Source organism: Scyliorhinus torazame, chromosome 5 (genome assembly GCF_047496885.1).
Source record: "Scyliorhinus torazame isolate Kashiwa2021f chromosome 5, sScyTor2.1, whole genome shotgun sequence".
Taxonomy (NCBI): Eukaryota; Metazoa; Chordata; class Chondrichthyes; order Carcharhiniformes; family Scyliorhinidae; genus Scyliorhinus; species Scyliorhinus torazame.
In genome coordinates, this window is record NC_092711.1 from 71,624,786 (window position 1) to 71,644,924 (window position 20,139).

The window sequence follows — 20,139 nt, forward strand, 5'->3', positions numbered from 1 at the left end:
CGAGGAGGCATCTTGCTGAACGTTCAGGATTCTCTCCTCCGGATCATCGAGCCTCTTCATGGTGTTTTGCAGCTGGGCCTCATGAGCTCACAGATATTGAGTCAGCACACTCCGCCTCTGGTCAATAACACGGATAATGTCGGCAGTCATCATTTTTGCCGCCTCCCAGAGAGCCCCGGAGAGCGCGGGGTCGAGAGACCTCCTGAGGGTCAGGCCGCCATGTTGAAAAGGCGGCTCCATTCCTGCTGAATCAACCTGCGCTGTTTTACCAATGGATTTCCTGACTTTTACCGGCATAATCATACCTGACCAAACTCTGATTCTTCCAAGGACATAACAAACATTAATGCAAGGATTAGGTAGATGAGTGCAGGGCAATCAGGATAAGTGTCAGATTACAGGTGAGTGGCACCAGAACCTGCGGAAAAGCAGCTACTCCGTAGCCGTATCGCATGCTGCCCCCCCCCCCCCCCCCCCTCACAGACAGATTTCTGATTGAGGGTGTGGAGCATTATGGGGAACTGGCGGTAAATGGAGAGAAAGCTGAGATGAGGAGGGATTTCTTCACTCGAGGACATAGTGAAGCTTTGGAATTCTCTCCCCCAGAGGATTCTGGAGATTCAATAATCAAGTATGTTCAAGGCACAGATTGACAGGTGTCAAGATATTGAAGATGTCAAGGGATATGGGGGATAGTGTGGGAAAACAGTTCTGAGGTAGATTGGCCAAGTATATCATTGAATGGTTGAGCAGACTCGGTGGGCCGAATGGCCTACTCTTGCTCCTATTCTAACCTCTGTGTCCTGGTCAGGAAGCAGTGAGCTGAGCTGGGATCTGTCAATCAACATGAATCAGCACCTTCAGGAGATTTGGGAGGGTGAATATCAGATACAGCAGAGTGAGAATGGAGGGAGATTGTGTGGGATGGAGATTTATAGCTTTTGGAGAACGAGACAGGAAATAATGTTCCAGAGGAACTAGAATTGTCTGTTCTGAGTTTCTATCCTGTACGAACACTGATAACTTTTGTAAATTGTTTTCACAGGATATTAGATGAGGAGAAATTACAAACGTTACATCGCGATCTGACAGAGTCACACGATTCCTTGGAACCTGAATATCATCCGCCTTTGAATCTAGAAGAAGAAATGATTGCCTGAAGTGTCAGCTTCTAATTATATCAAACATCAGTGTGACTGGAAAAGCACCGAGACCCACACACCCGATCGAGAGTGTTCTAGTGAGCTGACTGTGGAAAGAGCTTTAACCAGTTACATAGCCTGAAAAAAAAAGAACAGCATTCATAGTGAGGAGAAACCGGACCCGTGTTGTATCTGTGATTGCCCAATTTGGAGAGACACGAAGAGACCCAAAACATGGAGAAACGGTGGAAATGTGGGGACTGTGGGAAGGGATTCAGAGCCCCATCTGTGCTGGAGATTCATCGCCGCAGTCACACTGGGGAGAGGCCATTCACCTGCTCTCAGTGTGGGAAAGGATTTACTCAATTATCCAACCTGCAGAATCACCAACGAGTTCATACTGGGGAGAGGCCGTTTACCTGCTCCCAATGTGGGAAAGGATTCTGCGATTCGTCCCACCTATTGAGACACCAGCGAGTTCACACTGGGGAGAGGCCATTCACCTGCTCCCAGTGTGGGAAAGGATTTACTGAAGTATCCGACCTGCAGAAACACCAGCGAGTTCACACTGGGGAGAGGCCATTCACCTGCTCCCAGTGTGGGAAAGGATTTAGTGAAGTATCTGACCTGCGGACACACCAGCGAGTTCACACTGGGGAGAGGCCATTCACCTGCTCTCAGTGTGGGAAAGGATTCACTCAGTTATCCACCCTGCGGAGACACCAACGATTTCACATTGGGGAGAGGCCATTCATCTGCTCTCTCTGTGGGAAGGGATTTACTGAGGTATCCAACCTGCAGAAACACCAGCGTGTTCACACTGGAGAGAGGCCAGTCATCTGCTCTCAGTGTGGGAAAGGGTTTACTGAAGTCTCCGACCTGCAGAGACACCAGCGAGTTCATACTGGGGAGAGGCCGTTCACCTGCTCTCAGTGTGGAAAGAAATTCATTGATTCATCCACCCTGCGGAGACACCAGCGAGTTCACACTGGGGAAAGGCCATTCACCTGCCCTCAGTGTGGGAAGGGATTCACTCAGTTATCCCACCTGTGGAGACACCAGAGAGTTCACACTGGGGAGAGGCCATTCATCTGCTCTCAGTGTGGGAGAGGATTTACTCAGTTACCCAACCTGCGGAGACACCAGCGAGTTCACACTGGGGAGAGGCCGTCCACCTCTCAATGTGAGATGGGACTGCACGTTTCATCGCACCTGCTGTGACACCAACAATTTCACAATCGGTTACAGGGGTTGGATTCTGCTGTTATTGTTTCTGCTCTACACCCAGGACTGCATTTTGTTCATTCTGACAGGTGGTCAGTGGGGATGGTTGGAGGGTTTCTTTCTGCTGGACTGACCGGTCTCACCACTTTGCCTCCAGTGGGCAGATGCTCTTTGAGCCTTGTTGCTAATACCTGGCTTCAAATTGCACAAGAATCACAGAGAGAAAAGGTGTTTGGAAGTTTGAAGATATTTAGTTTCCATTTCTGTTTGGTACCCCCAAAGCATGCCACATTGCCATGGAGATGGGCCCTGGTGGTTACATGGTTCTTTTGTTTAACTTATCTGGGTTTGAGGAGCAAGTTGTCTGAGGTGGACTGGGAATCTGATTGGTACAGGGAATACCTAATATTTACGGAATTATGACATATTTATCAGGGGGTTGCTTAGCTCAGTTGACTGGACGACTGGTTCGTGATGCAGAGCAAGGCCAACAGTGAGGATTCAACTCCCGTACAGGCTGAGTTTATTCATGAAGAGCCCCGCCTTGTCAACCAGGTCCCTCGCCTGAGGTGTGCTGACCCTCGGATTAAATTACCTCCAGTCAGCTCTCTCTCTGTGAAAGGGGAGAGCAGTCTCTGGTCCTGTGGGATTTTTGCAACTTTTTATTCACATATATACAACAAATATAGATTGCTTTAAGGAACAAACATCCATCAGGAAAAGTGATGTAACCGTGGCTAACAAGAAAAATTAAAGTTTCCATGAGATCCAATAGAATTCAGCAAAGGAAGATCAAGAAACTGATGAGAGCAATCTGCTGAGAAACATAAAAAACAACTGGAAAAGCTTCTACAAGAATGTGAAAAGGAAAAGATTAGCAAAGACCAATGTGGGTCCATTCCAGACAGAGACAGGAGAGTTTATAATGGGGAATGAGGAAATGGCAGAGAAACTAAACAATGTGTGTCTGTCTTCACAGAGGAAGATGCATAAATAGTCTCCAAAACACCAGAGAACCAAGGGACTGGCAGAGATTAGTATTGGTGAAAAAGTAGTTCTGGAGAAATTAATGGGGTTGAAAGTTAATAAATCCCCAAAAGCTGATGATCTACATCCCAGAGTGTTGAACGAGGTGGCTGTAGAGATCTCTATTCCTCATTCTAAATTCTCCTGACTATCTGGAATGGACAAACCTTTGTCTGAGCCAAAAGTTTCCTTTTTACATAATCATAGAAACTTTAACAGTCCATTTTTATGTATTTTGCCAGTTCACATTCTATTCTGTGCTCCCTTTGTTTCTCAGTGTCTTGGTCGAAGAACGGAAGTAAATCCTCGGGAATGAATCATCACTTTGAACAGGTTCTGAGACAATTATGTTTTGACTTCCTGGACCGAGAAACTATAATCGTGTTATTCTCGGTTGTGTAAAAGGGCAAAATTCTATTTTATAGTTTAATGTGTAGGTTTGCGAGTTACAGTAGCTTCGAAAAGTAAAGAGAAAATGCTGGAAAATCTCAGCAGGTCTGTCAGCATCTGTAGGGAGAAAAAAGAGCTAGTGTTTCGAGTCCAGATGACCCTTTGTCTAAGTAGCTTCTAGTTTGTTTGTTTGTTGCATTATAAGTCATAAAACCTGATGTCCCATTGTGTGATCCTTTAGTTTGTTGATTGGGAATTAGATTTTTTTCCCAAGAAGTTGCTGACCTCTACAGAGATCCTAATCCATAAGTTTTGATTGCTTTATGAGCCACAGGCACCTTTCTGTCTCTCTAGTGCTCATGCCAATGCTGTGGAGATGCCGGCGTTGGACTGGGGTGGTCACAGTAAGAAGTCTTACAACACCAGGTAAAGTCCAACAGGTTTGTTTGGAATCATTAGCTTTCGGAGTGCAGCTCCTTCATCAGATGAATGAAGAGGTCGGTTCTACAAACCCATATATAGACAAAGTCAGATGCAAGATGATACTTTGAATGCGAGTCTTTGCAGGTAATTAAATCTTTACAGGTTCAGACAGTGCAACTGGAGAGAGGGATAATCACAGGTTAAAGAGGTGTGAATTGTCTCAAGCCAGGTCAGTTGGTAGGATTTTGCCAGCCCAGGCCAGATGGTGGGGGGTAAATGTAATGCAACTTGAATCCAAGGTGCTGGTTGAGGCCGTACTCAAGCGTGCAGAACTTGGCTGTCGGTTTATGTTCAGCGATTCTGCGCTGTCGCCCATCCTGAAGGCCGCCTTGACTGCTGAAGTGTTCCCCGACTGGAAGGGAACATTCCTGCCTGGTGATTGTCGTGCGATGTCTGTTGATCCGTTGTCGCAACGTCTGCATGGTCTTGCCAATGTACGACGCTTCGGGACATCCTTTCCTGCAGCGTATGAGGTAGACAACATTGGCCAAGTTGCACAAGTATGTACCACGTACCTGGTGGGTACATATTCTCACGTGTAATGGTGGTCCACATGTCGATGATCTGGCATGTCTTGCAGAGGTTGCCATGGTAGGGTTGTGTGGTGTCGTGGTCGCTGTTCTGAAGGCTGGATAGTTTGCTGGAAACAATGGTTTGTTTGAGGTTGCGCAGTTGTTTGAAGGCAGGTAGTGGGGGTGTGCGGATGACCTTGGCAAGATGTTCGTCTTCATTGATGATGTGTTGAAGGCTGCGAAGAAGGCTGTCCTGGCTTGACACTATTCACACCTCTTTAACCTGTGATTATCCCTCGCCAGTCGCAATATTTAAAAATCATGTTCTGTTTAATCAATTAACTTTTAACAGGAAAATATTTGAATTTGTTGGACTTTTCCTGATTACATTTATTCACTTGAGGGGAAGCTGTAGATGTGCTTTATCTGGATTTCCAGAAGGTATTTACCAAGATGCCACATCAAAGGTTATTACACAAAATAAGAGCTCATGGTGTGGGGTCAACATATCAGCATGGATAGAGGATTGGTTAGCGAACAGGAAGCAGCCAGTCGGTATAAATGGGTCATTTCTGGGTGGGTGAGATGTGACAAGTGGAATGTCACCAGGATCAGTGCTGGGCTCTCACCCATTTACAATCTGTTTGAATGTGTTGGATGGCGGGATTGAATGTCGGCTACATTTTCTGATGCCTGAAAGACCAGGAGGGAAGTAATTTGTGAAGTGGATTTAATAAGTCTGCAAAGGACTACAAATAGGTTAAGTGAGTGGCAAAAACCTGACAGGTGGAGCTTAACTTTGGAAAATGTGAATTGTCCACTTTGTCAGAAAGTATTAAATAAAACAATATTATTTAAATGGAAGGAGATTGCAGAACTCTGAGGGACTGGGGTGCCTGATCCCAAGTTAGTCTGCAGGTACAGCCAGTGATTAGGAAGGTTAATGGAATATTATTGTTTATTGCAAAGGAAATGGAATATAAATGTAGGGATGTTTTGCTGCAGTTGGATAGAGTCATAGAGGTTTACAGCATGAAAACAGGCCCAACTTGTCCATGCCGCCCAGTTTTTAAACCATTCTCAATTGCCCGCATTTGGCCCCTATCCCTCAATACCCAGCTTTCCCATATAACTGTCTGAATGCTTTTGAAGAGACAAAATTGTACCTGCCTCTACTATTGCCTCTAGCAGCTCGTTCTGGACACTCACCATGCTACGTGTGAAAATATTGCCCCTCTCGACCCATTTGTAACTCACTTCTTACCCTAAATCTAAACCCTCAGGTTTTAGACCCCTCTACCTTTGCGAAAAGATGTTGACTATCAACCCTATCTATGCTGCTCATTATTTTACAGCCCTCTATAAGATCACCCCTCAGTCTCCTATGCTCCAGGGAAAAAGTCCCAGCCTATTCAACCTCTCCTTGTAACCAAGACCATCAGGTCCTGGTAGTAACCAAGTAAATCTTTTCTGCACTCTTTCTGGTTTAATAATATCCTTTCTATAATAGGTTGACCAGAACTGTACACAGTATTCCAAGTGTGACTGTACTAATGCCTTGTACAACTTCAGCAAGACATCACAACTCCTGTATTCAATGTCCTAACCAATGAAACCAAGTATGCCGAATGTCTCCTTCACCACCCTGTCCACTTGTGACTCCACTTTCAAGAAGCTATGAATCTGTGCTCCTAGATCTCTTTGTTCTATAACTTTCCCCAACTCCCTACCATTAACTGAGTAGGTCCTGCCCCAATTCGATCTACAAAAATGCAGCACATCACATTTATCAAATTGATTTATTTGGCACCTTTAAGGATAGACTGAGTGCATAGCTAGAGAATGGAATTATTCAAAAAGCCATGACTGTGGAAAGATAAGTCATTGTTTCAGATAAGGAATAATCTATTGCCATATTTGCAGAAATTCAGGCATTGTTTCATAAAAATTTGCATCAGTGTTTCATGTAACAATTAAGACCATTGTATTCCATTACATTTAGTATGAAATACTTAGCAACAGCAAGGTTAATGCAAGTACCTTATCTTCGTAAGATTGGCACAGGTGGCTGGTGCACATACACCCTGAATTAATTTGATGGACATTAGGAAATCTTAAGTAATGCCCAATGTTTGAATAATAAATCATTTTCTAAGTTGCAGACATTTATTTGAATAAATCAGGAAGTCCCAGCTGATAATTAGAAACCAATGAGAGTAAATGAGGGATTAGATAATCGGTAAAAATGTCTTTTAAGAGTATGACTTTGTGGTTAAGGTTGTGTTCCGAATTTATGCTTTTATGAATTTATGAACCATCTACTGATTTTTGTTTGAAGTAATTTTCTTCATACTTTTCTTATGCTTTTGTTTACATCTTTTCGCTATGCTCTGACCAGTTTATGTATTATTTTGATCAACATTTTTGATTCCGTTTTCATGCAAGTGTATCAAGGTGAATGATTAGCAAATAAAGTTGTACTTTGGACATCTCCAATCAACCGAACTTCTGATTCTTATTTGAAGATAGAATAAGAGATCGTAAAGAGTGCAACTGGAGCTTTACTCTGTATCTAACCCCGTGGTGTATCTGTCCGGGAGTGTTTGATGGGGTCAGCGTAGAAGGGGTTTTGTTCTGTATCCAACCCCATGCTGTACCTGTTTTGGGAGTATTTGATGGTGACAGTGCCAAGGAGGATTTACGTTATATCTAACCTTGTGCTATACCTATTGTGGGAATGTTTGATGGGGACAGCATCGAGGTAGGTTTACTCTGTATCTAACACCATTTTGTATCTGCCTTGGGAGTGTTTCATGGGGCAATGTAGAGGGAGCTGTGCTGTAACTGATTGGAGAATGGTTCAAGCTGGCGCTTGGTACTCAGATTTTCCAGTACAGACACCCTTCACTTTAAAAATAACATTTCATTCAGAGATCAGAGAAACCATCACCGGTTCCCCCACTGCCCCCACCCCCGCAGGCCCAGAGGGACATTGAGAGTCCTGAACATTGTTGTACAGTTTGCTTGATATTTCATATGAGACTTTTTCTGTTCCATAGAATCCCTACATTGCAGAAGGAGGCCATTCGGCCCGTCGAGACTGCACCTACCCTCCAAAATGGCACCCCACTCAGGACCACTCCTCCACCCTATCCCCGTAAATCCACCTAACCTGCGCGTCTTTGGACTGTGGGAGGAAACCGTAACACCTGGAAGGAACCCATGCAGACACGGGGAGAAGGTGCAAACTCTACACAGTCACCCAACGCAGGAATCGAACCCTCTCTGATCTCCAGTCATTCTCTGTTCGAATGAAAAGAGCCCCAGTTTCTCTCATCTTTCCTGGTAACTAAAGCCTCTCTTCCCTGGGAAGAGATTCAGTGAATCTCTTCTACACCCTCTCCATGGCCTTGACATCCTTCCTGGTGTAAGATCCCCAAAACCTAATCTGATATTCCAACTGCAGCCTAACCAATGATTTGTACAGATTTACATGACCTCTGTCATTTTGTACTTCACACTTAGAATTATAAAACCTTGGATCCCATGTGTTTTTGAAACACTTTATCAACTTGTCCTCCCACATTTAAAAGTTTGTGTATCTGAAACTCCTTTTAGGGTTTTGGAGACATTAACACAACATGGCTGAAATACATTGACATCCACTGTCTGATATAATGTGTGTTATGGGAGAGAGAAGTTTAGTCTGAGTTAGAAACTCAAGCAGGCGCTTCACTGCAGACAGGTCACCGTGGAAACGCTGATAAGACATTCCATTCCACAGAATCGACTCATTGGAAACTCTAATCGGATCGGGGGGAGGACAGAGTTTGTATGTTGTTAACCTCAACATAAACGTAAACCAAAGTGAATAATGGAACAGATTGAATTCTAATCTGTGATGTTTATAGCTACAGTAATGGAATTATCAGAAATAATAGAATTAACAGGCAGGGTAGTTTAGGGAGAATGAGGAAATTATTGAAGTAACTGCTGGGAACCAAAAATGTAAATCACAGCTTCGAGAAATTCCTGCTGTCTTTTCCTCATTTACTGCATGAACTGTGTTCCGTTCTGGGCGGCAAACCTTAGGAAAGATAAAGGTTAAAGTCGCCAGAGTCCCAGATGAGCACAGGCTGCGTTCCCCTTTGAGAGGGAGAGCTGACTGGTGGTGATTTAACCTGAGGACCACCACACCTCAGGCAAGGGACAAGGTTGAGAAGACATGTAGATGAGAAGTAGGAGGGGCTGAAGATAGATCCTTGGGGGACACCAAGTCCAAGGAATTTGGAGAGGAAAGGGAGATTGGAGATGTCTTGGATATTTGTAAAGATGGTGTGGTCAAGTGTTCTGTTTAGGATGGGTGATGATGTTGCATTAAAGGGAGAAGGACAGAACCAAATGAGAGAACTGGAAACAGAATCAACTAACATAGAGAGGTTGGATGGTCAACTTTTGTGAGAATGGAGTTGAGGGAACAGAAGTTGGGTCTCGTGGACAATATAAACTCGGAGGGAGAGAGAAGATATGAGAGAAACTGGAGAAAGATCCAAGAATCCAGATTCTGTTAAAAGAGCTCGCACAAATGTGTTCCAAATGAATACCTGCGCCATGAGTAAATTGCCATAGAGTGAATGAGATGTTCGCTTTGTTCAATGATTGGCCTGGATAAATGGGGTTTAATTCATAGGGTACTCACGGTAGCACAGTGGTTAGGACTGTTGCTTTACAGCGCCAAGATCACTGTCTGTGCGGAGTCTGCACGTTCTCCCTGTGTCTGCGTGGGTTTCCTCCGGGTACTCCATTTTGCTCACGCTAGTCCCAAAAGAAGTGCTTTTGGAGAATTTGGACATTCTAAATTCTCCTTGTGTACCCAAACAGGCTCCTGAGTGTGATGACTTGGGGATTTTCACAGTAACTTCATTGCAGTGTTAATGTAAGCCTACTTGTGAGAATAAAGATTATTATTATACTGGCACCAATAGTGAGGAAAGAGAGTGTTTAGACTATTGGAGTGACCTTCACTTGAACCACACTGGAACTAGTGCCCGGGTGAATCCCACAACCAGGGCTGGAGAGAGCTTTAAACATATTAGTGGGTGAGGAGACAGGGTTGTGGTGAGGGGAAATTTAGAAAGTTAATGAGAAGGGACAAGGCAGTAATGCAGGGCAGCAAGACAGACAATGATCACCAGAATGTGACAGGGACAGAATGTAGAAATAGAAGATTTTATAAAATTCATTTATGGCAATTTAGTGTGGCCAGTCCAGCTCCCCTGGACACATTTGTATGTGGGGGTGAGACCCACGCAGATACGGGGAGAATGTGCAAACTCCACACGGACAGTGTCCCGGGGCTGGGATCAAACCCGAGTCCTCGGTGCCATGAGGCAGCAGTGCTAACCACTGTGCCACTGTACCACCCCTCTTGAGGTCAAATCTGACACGAAGATTGTGCAGAGTGTGGTACCGCCTCAGACAGTTCCCAGGGAGAGGGATGGACTCGGGAGTTAGGGAACGGAATTTCTAATGGTGACTGAAGACAATGGGTTTGATCTTCCCAATTTTTAATTGGAAGAAATATCTGCTCATCCAGTACCGCATGTGGGATAAGCAGTTTGATAATTTAGTAACAGTGGAGGAATGGAGAGGGATGGTGGTGAAGTAGAGCTGGGTGTTGTCAGTGTGCATGTGAAAACTAACACGCTGCTTTTGGATGATGTCACCCAGTGGCAGCTTGTAGATGGGAAATAGGAGGGGCCGAGGGAGATCCTTGGGGACACCAAGTACAAAGACTGTGGAGAGGAAAGGGAGTTTGGAGATGGAGCAGTAGTTTGCAAAGATGGGAGAGCCAAGTGTTTTTTTGGGATGCGTAATGACTGGATTTAACGCTGAGACAGTACCAGCCGTGATAGAGAGATGTTCACAATATCGGCTCACATGGAGAAGTTGGGTTGTCAGCAGGTTATTGGAATTATCAGTGGAGCAGAAGGGGTGTCTCATGGACACGGTGAGTTCGACAGGAAGCAGGAGAGAACATGGAGAAAGATGTAAGTTCAGAACTTGGACAAAAATGGACTTGAGACCGTTTGGTCCGGTAGGTTAGTGGAGGAAAGCAGCAGAGACAGCTGATCAGATTGTCTCAATCTTAGTGACAAAGAAGCTTCTCACAGTTGTTGTTGGAGGTGAGGATGGAGGAGACTTCAAAAGGAACTAACTTGTGTTAGCGATATTAAAAAGACACCACACGCTTTGTTTAACACAAACTGATTTTACTTGATTTTTATTCAGAATTTAATTCCTTGTGACTGGATTAGAGCTTATGAACATCAGCAGCAACTGACCCCAATGAACATGTTCCAGTCCAGGATGTGATTAACAGCGAGCTCCAATCACTGAATTTACTTGTGAACTTTCTGGTGCATCAGCAGGTTGGATAACTGAGTGAATCCCCTCCCACACTCAGAGCAGGTGAGCGGCTTCTCTCCAGTGTGAACTCGCTGGTGTACAGTGAGGTCAGATGATCGCCTGAATCCACTTCCACAGTGAGAGCATCTGAACGGCCTCTCATCAGTGTGAACACGGTGATGGGACATCAGTTCCCCAGAACTCTTATAACACTTCTCACAGTCTGGACATTTAAATAGTCTCTCTCCAGTGTGAACTCACTGATGTACAGAGAGGTCAGATGATCGTCTGAACCCAGTCCCACAGTGAAAGCACCTGAACGGCCTCTCCTCGGTGTGAACACGTTGATGGGACATCAGTTCCCCAGAACTCTTATAACACTTCTCGCAGTCTGGACATTTAAATGGTCTCTCCCCAGTGTGAATTCGCTGGTGTCTCAGCAGATTGGAGGAATGAGCAAATCCTTTCCCACACTGCGAACAGGTGAATGGCCTCTCCCCAGCATGAATGTGTTGGTGTGTCTGCAAGTGGTATGAGTGTATGAATCCCTTCCCGCACTCGAAGCAGGTGAACGGTCTCTCCCCAGTGTGAGTGCGCTGATGGATTTTCAACTTGGACGGATAAGCAAATCCCTTCCCACAATCCCCACATTCCCATGGTTTTTCCCCGGTGTGACTGCATTTATGTTTCGAAAGGCCAGATGATCGACTGAAGCCTTGTCCACACACACAACACGTGTACGGTTTGTCCCCTCTGTGAACGGTGCATCTTCCTTCCATCTTCAAACTCCCATGATATTTATGTTACAAACGTTTTGGTGAGTAGATCATGACGTGATGTTTAGTTTGAATTTCCTTACTGAAGTTCCTTCACTTCCAATACTCTGCAAAATTGAATCAAAACAGAAAATAGGGAGTGAGAGAGAACGCACAAAAACACAAAGACAGGTTGCGAAATTGAGCTGAATGAATCTGGACATTTGTGGGGCCGGCTATGGGAAAAGGTGACCATGAAAACTGCTGGGTTGTCATAAAAAACAACTGGTTCACCTCTTTAGGAGGAGAGGGGGAGAGTGTGTGTGAGAGAGGGGGAGTGTTTGAGAGAGGGGGAGTTGTGCGAGAAGGGGAGTGTGCGAGTGAGAGAGAGGGCGCGAGTGAGAGAGAGGGCGCGAGTGAGAGAGAGGGCGCGAGTGAGAGGGAGGGCGCGAGTGAGAGAGAGGGCGCGAGTGAGAGAGAGGGCACGAGAGAGAGGGTGCGAGAGAGAGTGAGAGACTGGGTGTAGGACAGAGAGCATTTGGGAGAGAGAGGTAGAGACAGAGAGAGGGAGTGTATGTGTGTGTGTGAGTGAGAGTGTGTAAAAACAGCGAATGGCAATGACCTGAAATGCAAACACTTGCGTTCAAAGGACGATAATGTTCACTTCCTGATGAATCGAATGAAGCTGTCACATTGTGATGTAAGAGTTTGCTCAAGGTTCCGGCCTGTAAATCCTCTTCTAATACCCTGAAAATGAAATTTACAAAAGGTATCAATGTCAATCCAAAAATGGAATTCAGTAAATAAATTTGTGGTTTGGGTTTGTCGTGCGTAAATTCTCCCTTTCTAACTTCCTATAAAAGGAGTTTCCCAAATCCACCGTTGTGTGGGGCGGCACAGTGGCACAGCGATTAACACTGCTACCTCACAGCACCAGGAACCTGGATTCAATTCCGGCCTTTTGGGTCACTGTCTGTGTGGGTCACTGTCTGCCCGTGTTTGCGTAGATTTGTTCGGGGTGCTCCAGTTTCCGCCCACAGTCCAAAGGTGGATTGGCCGTGTTAAACTGCCCCTCGTGTCCAAAGATATGTTTGTTAGGTGGGGTTATGGGAACAGGGCGGGGGCTTAGGTAGGGTGTTCTTTCAGAGGATCTGTGCAGACTTGATGGGCTGAATGGCCTCCTTATGCACTGTCGGGATTCTATGATTGTCAGTCTAGGATAGAAATTCCCAACATTCCCTTCTCCTGCTCCCTAGTCCAGTTCATGCTCCCCGCTGCACTTTAAAAAAAAATGTTTAGAGTACCCAATTATTTATTTATATATTTAATTATTTCCAATTAAGGAGCAATTACTGATACTGCGCAGCTTTAATCACAGCCTGGCCCCACCCTTCATTCACTCCGATTGGTTGGAGGACCAGCTGCGCTTGGTCGGTCCTCCAGTCCCACCACTCCTCTTCCTATTGGTCCGGAGCCGTTGCCGCTGTCAATCACCCGGGCATTGTGACAGTTCCAGGTGGTGAGAGCCGCCACAGGCTCAGGCTGATTGTCCAATAATTTTTTGAAACTAACTTTAGAGTACCCAATTCACTTTTTCCAATTAAGGGACAATTTAGCATCGTCAATCCACCTACCTTGCACATGAGGGTGAAACCCACGCAGACACAGAGATAATTTGCAAACTCCACATAGACAATGACCCAGGGCCAAGATTCAAACCCGGGTCCTCATCGCCGTAGTCCCAGTGCTAACCACTGTACTGCCCTCTCCACGCTTATACTTTGCCCCTCGTCGTCATCAGCAGTCCCTCATTTGAGGATGACGTCTACTCAGGGTCTTGAGTTTTTGCCATGGGTGGACAGAACCACAGATCTTGAGACCATCAGGTATTGGGATCGGAAGAGCAGGATGTATTTCCCTTTCTTTCCATCAATCCACCACCCCATCATTCAGACATTGGGACTCAAAGGGTGATATCGTTTGGACAAGTTGTCTCCATTCTGAACAATGGGTAACAAGCTCCTCCCACTCATAGAAACGTTGCCCCCGACAAAGATGGCGACCACGCATGCGCCATGGTGCACACTCAATCCAATAAAGATGGCGGCCGATAATCCAGGCTGAAAATGAGGGGATTCAGCTCCGCTCAGTACAATCTGGGTGCGGTAAACTCTTGTCAGAGTTTAATGACCCACACAATGTAGTTACGCGGCGTTTCCGACCTTCCCCGCGATCTCACGCACCCTACATATTGTTAACCGCGTCTTACAAATTATGTATGCAAAGAAGAAGCAGTATCGCCATTTCTGATACTGCGCATGCTTCAATATCAGCTGGTCCCGCCCCTCATTCCCTCCGATTGGTTGGAGGACCAGCACCTCTCGGTCGGGCCTCCAGTCCTGCCCCTCCTCTTCCTATTGGTCCTGAGCAGCTGTCAATCACCCGGGCATTGTGACAGTTCCAGATGGTGACAGCCACCACAGGCTCAGGCTGACACGCTGATTGTCCAATAATGTTTTTTAAAATAACTTTAGACTACGTGGCCAATCCGCCTACCCTGCACATCTTTGGGTTGTGGGCCAAAACCCACGCAAACACAGGGAGAATGTGCAAACTCCGCATGGACAGTGACCCAGAGCCAGGATGGGACCTGGGACCTCAGCACCGTGAAGCAGCAGAGCTAACCACTGTGCCACCGTGCTCCTTGATTCTCCAATAATAACAGTGAGAGTCTCAGTAACAATAATAATGGAGATGGGGCCCAGAGGAGAAACAGCAAAGGATTCACTCAGTTTGAGAGCAACTAACACTGTCTGTTCCCATAATAAGCCAGGCTGCAGTATGTGAGTGAAAACACCATTGGATCAAATGTAATGATGATCGAGTATCAAGAGAATCAAAACTAAATTTGGTTTTCAAATAATAGTGAAGTAGTCATGGTTTGTTGACAACATAATATAATCCGCTTCTGGTGTGTGTTACTCTGTCCCATTAGACAATAACCTTTAAAAAAAAAAAATTTGTATACCCAATTCATTTTTTTCCAAGGGAAATTTAGTGTGGCCAATCCACCTACTCTGCACATCTTCAGGTTGTGGGGGTGAGACACACACAGACTCGGGGAGAATTTACAAACTCCACACGGACAGTGACCCAGGGCCTGGATCGAATCAGGGACCTTGGCCATGTGAGGCAGCAGTGCCATCGTAGCACAGTGGTTAGCACAATTGCTTCACAGCTCCAGGGTCCCAGGTTCGATTCCCCTGTTGGGTCAATGTCTGTGCGGAGTCTGCACGTTCTCCACGTGTCCACATGGGTTTCCTCCGACACCTCCAGTTTCCTCCCACATTCCTAAGATGTGCCTGTTTGGTGGATTGGCCATGAAAAATTGCCCTTAGTGTCCAAAAAGTTTAGATGGTGTTACTGGGATAGGGTGGAGGTGTGGGGTAAGATAGCGTGATCGTTCCATGGGCCTGTGCAGACTCGATGGGCCGAATGGCCTCCTTCTGCACTGTAAATTCTATGATTTATGAATGAGCGCTAAGCACTAGGCGGCCACCATGCCGCACCCTTTATTAGACAATAACCTGCCTGTTATTCCAATTCTGGTGTATGTTACCACTGCAGGTCCTGCGCTGATTGGAGTCTGGTACAATAAACAGTCTGGTTCCAGTGCCTCTGAGGTCATTTGACCTGCATGTAAGCTGACATTAATGGAGACAAAAGGCCCAGTAAATATCCAATTGTAATAGGAGGACAAGGTGTGAAGAAACAATGATATTTTGAGGTTTTTGTGTTGTGGTGAGTGTCATTGGGAGGTGTGTGATAAAATAGGAATGGAAACATGACAGAGACACGTGTGACTGACTCCACCTGACTGAGAGCTGTTATACCCAAGGGGAGAGCAATGAGGACATGCGGAACTCCAGAGATTTCTGATATTCGAGGTATGTCTGTTAGAGGTACTGAAAATATTCAGTTCCTTCTTGTGGTTTTCGAGTTACTGTCACACAGGAAATGTATCCCGACAGCTCATCAAAACCAAAGTTTTAATCTTCTCTTTGAGACACACTGTGATTGAAAAGGTCAAATGTTAAATCATCAGTTTGAGCAAAATTCAGAATGTCACAAAGATGAGTGAACTGTCCAATTACCCCATTCACCATAACTCTGCCAATTTACCCTCTGCAAGTGTTTATCCAATTCCCTTTGAAATTTACTGTTAAAATCTGCTTCCTGCAGCGTGTCAGTGTGAATTCTAGATCACATCACATCACTGTGTAAAAACAATTCTCCTCAACACCTCCTTGGGTTCTGTTGTAAAATATCTTAAATCTCCGTGTCCTCTGGTTACAAACCCTCCTGCTCTTGGGAAACAGTTTCTCCCCATCGACACTATCACAAATCTTTCCTCATTTTAAACACCTCTATTAAATCTCCCCTTCACTTTCCTTATCTCAGAGGGACAATCCCGGTTTCTCCTGCTCTGAGTCACAAGGACTCGAAACGTTAACTCTGTTTCTCTCAGTACCGATGCTGCCAGAACTGCTGACTTTCCAACATTTCTGTTTTTCTCGCTCTTTTTCCTTCTTCAATCTATCACAAACACTTCATGATTTTGAACACCTCAATTAAATAGGAATAGGAGTGAAATATAGATGGATAAAGAAAGACTGATAGAAGAACTGAGAGATTTAAAAAAACAGAAAGGTGAGGTGGCAAGAGATAAAAGCTGAGAAATAGAGGAAACAAGTAACACAGAAAGAACAATATAAAATATAAGGGAGCAGGTTATCAGTTCCCAGCTACAGAGAGCAGAGGAAACTCAGTGACTGATCCACAGACACAGCCGGTTTTGTCCGGGAATGGAGACTCTGAACAGAAATAACCGGCTCATTTGTAAATGTCACCACAATGTGATCTGTGTGACTCTGTGGACAGATATAGGCTGCACTGACAGATGTTCTCACCAGATTGTGGTCCCTGGGTTTATTTTCTGCTCAGAAGTGAGATGTGTGGTTTGGAACCGGCAGCACAGAAACAGGAAGTTGTGTTTCCTGAGAATGAAACAGCAGGCGTCAGTTTCATGTTATCACCATGAACAGACTTCCTGCCTGTGATAATCTGAGAGAGAAGAGAATGAGAGACAGGAGAGCAGTTTCACACACCCGAGGATCACTGAGAACGATCAGAATAAGGAGACCACCCAGAAAACGGCCAATAGGAATCTTCAGCTGAAGACATCACTCATTCTTAAAGGGACAGTCAGGGCTCTGACAATGCTCAGCTCCCAGTTAAAGGGGCAGGCACAGCTTCGCCCTTTTCTCTGGTATGTTTCTGATTGTTAAAGGCTGGTAGGGGTGAGGTTTATTTAAAAGGACAGAATGTGGGAAGCACACATCAATAAAACTGGGAATTCTTGGACACAAACTGGAGCTCCTTCTTCATCTGTGAATGAAACTATTGTCTATTTCTCTCTGCTGTTACCAGGTTCCTGTGATGTCCTCCAGCTGGTTTTTAATGCAAACTTCCAGCAATCTATTTTAAGTAGGTTTCAATTCAATGAATTCATTGTGACTGTCACACAAACACATTAAAATGTTTTAGACGGATTCCGATGCATTTTCAGCCTGGAAACTGAAACCAGCTGCTTTACATTCAATCAGGAACATCACAGTTTTACACCAATCACTGATTTGACAGCACAGTAGCCTAAACAGCAGGCTTGTAATGCAGATCAAGGCTAGCAGCACGGGTTTAATTCCCGTACCGGCCTCCTCGAATAGGCGCTGGAATGCAGCGACTAGGGGCTTTTCACAGGAACTTCATTGAAGCCTACATGTATAAGCAATTATTATTATTACATTTCCAGCATTCACCATTGTTCTTCCCGACTCTGAACACAGTTGTAAAGAAGACTTCTGTTCCATGTCTAGGGGTTCTGAGATTTGGAGGAGAGCGGATGGAACATATTTATTACACATCGCAGGATTAACCCACACGGGGACTTTGGTCTTTCTCATCACTCTTCACTGTCAGCAAAGTGTCATTTGTCCCTCTCAGTGTGACCCTGAAGGACTGTGTCCAGGCTGAAGTTCTGTTCCTGCCGTGTGATCCTTCCCCAGATTGTCCTTTCTGAGCTCCAGACAGGTGATGTTCAACACTCAGGTGGGAAAGACAAATATCTGCAACAACGTTTCAAACAAAGCTGATTTATTTCACATTTATTCAGTAGATTAAGACAGTCAGAGTAAACATTATTCAGTCCTGGACATGATTAACAGCATCAATAATGGTATAATCTAAACCTTGTAGTCGCTTGTGAACTCACTGGTGTGTTAGCGGGTGGGATGAGTGAGTAAACCCCTTTCCTCAGACATTGCAGTTGAATGGTTGCTCCCAGTGTGAACTCGATGATGTTTCAGAAGAGAAGATAAATGAGAAAATTCCTTCCCACATATGGAGCAAGTGAACGGCCTCTCCCCACTGTGAACTCTCTGATGTGTCAGCAGGTTGGATGACTGACTGAATCCCTTCCCACACACAGAGCAGGTGAATGGCCTCTCCCCAGTGTGAATTCGCTGGTAATTCAATAGGTTGGATGAACGAGTGAATCCCTTCCCACACACAGAGCAGGTCAATGGCCTCTCCCCAGTGTGAATTCGCTGGTGATTCAATAGGTTGGATGACTGACTGAATCCCTTCCCACACACTGAGCAAGTGAACGGCTTCTCCTCGCTGTGAACCTGCTGATGTGTCAGAAGTTTGTATGAACGTATGAATCCCTTCCCAGATTCAGAGCAGGTGAACGGTCTATCCCCTGTATGAAGTTGCTGGTGTATCAAAAGGTTGGATGAATTAATGAATCCTTTCCCACAGTCAGAGCAGGTGAAAGGTCTCTCCGCAGTGTGAGCATATTGGTGTGTTAGTAAATCCTTTTTGTTTTTAAAGCTCGTCTCAGTCAGGACAGTTAAAACATTTGTTATCAGAGTGAACAAGTTGATGTGTCTGCAGGTGGGATGACTGAATTAATCCTTTCCCACACAAGGAGCAGGAAAACGGTCTCTCCCCAGTGTGAATACGTTGATGTGTCAGCAGATCCTTTTTACATTTAAAACTCTTCTCACAGTCAGGACATGTAAACGGTCTCTTATCAGTGTGAACAAGTTGATGAGTCACAATGTGGGATGACCGAGTGAATCCCTTCCCACAAACAGGGCAGGTGAATGGTCTCTCCTCAGTGTGAACTCGCTGGTGTGTCAGAAGGTTGTATGAATGGGTGAAGCCCTTCCCACAAATGGAGCAGAGGAACGGTCTCTCCCCAGTGTGACTGCGACGATGAACTTCCAGTTGTGATGGGTAACTGAATCCCTTCCCACAGTCCACACATTTCCAGTTTCTCCATGGTGAGGGGTCTTTATGTCTCTTCCGGTTGAAGCTTTGTCCACACACAAACATGCGTTTAATTTCTCCCAGCAGTGAATGACGTGATACTTTTTTTGAGGCTGTGTAACTGGTTAAAACTCTCTCCACAGTCAGTGGACTGGAAAACTCTCATTGGGAGTGGGTCTCGGTGCTTTTGCAGTCACACTTCTCCTTCCAAATTCAAAGACTAAAGATATTGGGCTCTTAATGAATTAAGTGACTGTCAGATTTCGATGTGATGTTTGGTTTGAATTTTCTGTCGGTTAATCCTCCACTTCCAATATTCTGTAAAAGGAGTTTACAAAAGTCATCACTGTCAATCCAGGGTATAAATTCTGAACAGACAATTCTAGTTTTTCTGGAACATTTTTCCCTCTCTTGTTCCCCCAAAGCTGTAAATCCCCGTCCCACACACTCTCCCTCCTCCCTGGGCTGAAATCCAAACCCATCTCACCATCCGCACCATTTCTTTCCTCCACTCCCAGTTTTCTTCCCCCCTCTCCTCTGCCTGGGTTCAGTTCTCCAGCTCCTGTCTGCAGACTGACAATAAAAGCAATGGGTCTTATTGGGGGTTTGGGTTTTCACCATTGTCCCCGCTCGGGGCGGCTCTCATTCAGCCTCTGGAAGCCGCACTCACTCTCACCGCGGCTGCGCTCAGCCCGGAGCAGCACCGCGCATGCTCCACAGAGAGGCGATTTCCGGGGCGCGTTCTGGCTCCTGAGACGAAGATAGGGCGTATTCATCCTCGCCCGGCATTGTGGGTTGTCTTACCCG

The 20,139-nt window shown here is 45.4% G+C and overlaps 1 protein-coding gene and 1 long non-coding RNA gene across 5 annotated transcripts in view; one reads left to right on the forward strand and one right to left on the reverse strand.

Annotated features, from left to right (window-relative positions):
- The window catches only part of LOC140418371 (uncharacterized), a 294,193-nt gene extending 286,911 nt beyond the window's left edge, over nt 1-7,282 (forward strand). For all 4 annotated transcript variants that reach the window (XM_072501838.1, XM_072501840.1, XM_072501839.1 and 1 more), the window contains exon 2: nt 1,046-7,282. In XM_072501838.1, the coding sequence (XP_072357939.1) occupies nt 1,377-2,363 (987 nt within the window). In that variant the 5' untranslated portion in view covers nt 1,046-1,376 and the 3' untranslated portion in view covers nt 2,364-7,282. The remainder of the gene's footprint in view (nt 1-1,045) is intronic.
- Nucleotides 7,283-11,044: 3,762 nt separating this feature from the next.
- LOC140418380 (uncharacterized) lies at nt 11,045-20,008 on the reverse strand. The gene is made up of 5 exons (XR_011944983.1): nt 19,820-20,008; nt 18,249-19,650; nt 17,805-18,125; nt 12,563-12,687; nt 11,045-12,068 (listed from the first exon to the last, which is right to left on the reverse strand). It is a non-coding gene; the product is annotated as an uncharacterized lncRNA (long non-coding RNA).
- Between the last annotated feature and the right edge of the window lie 131 nt (nt 20,009-20,139).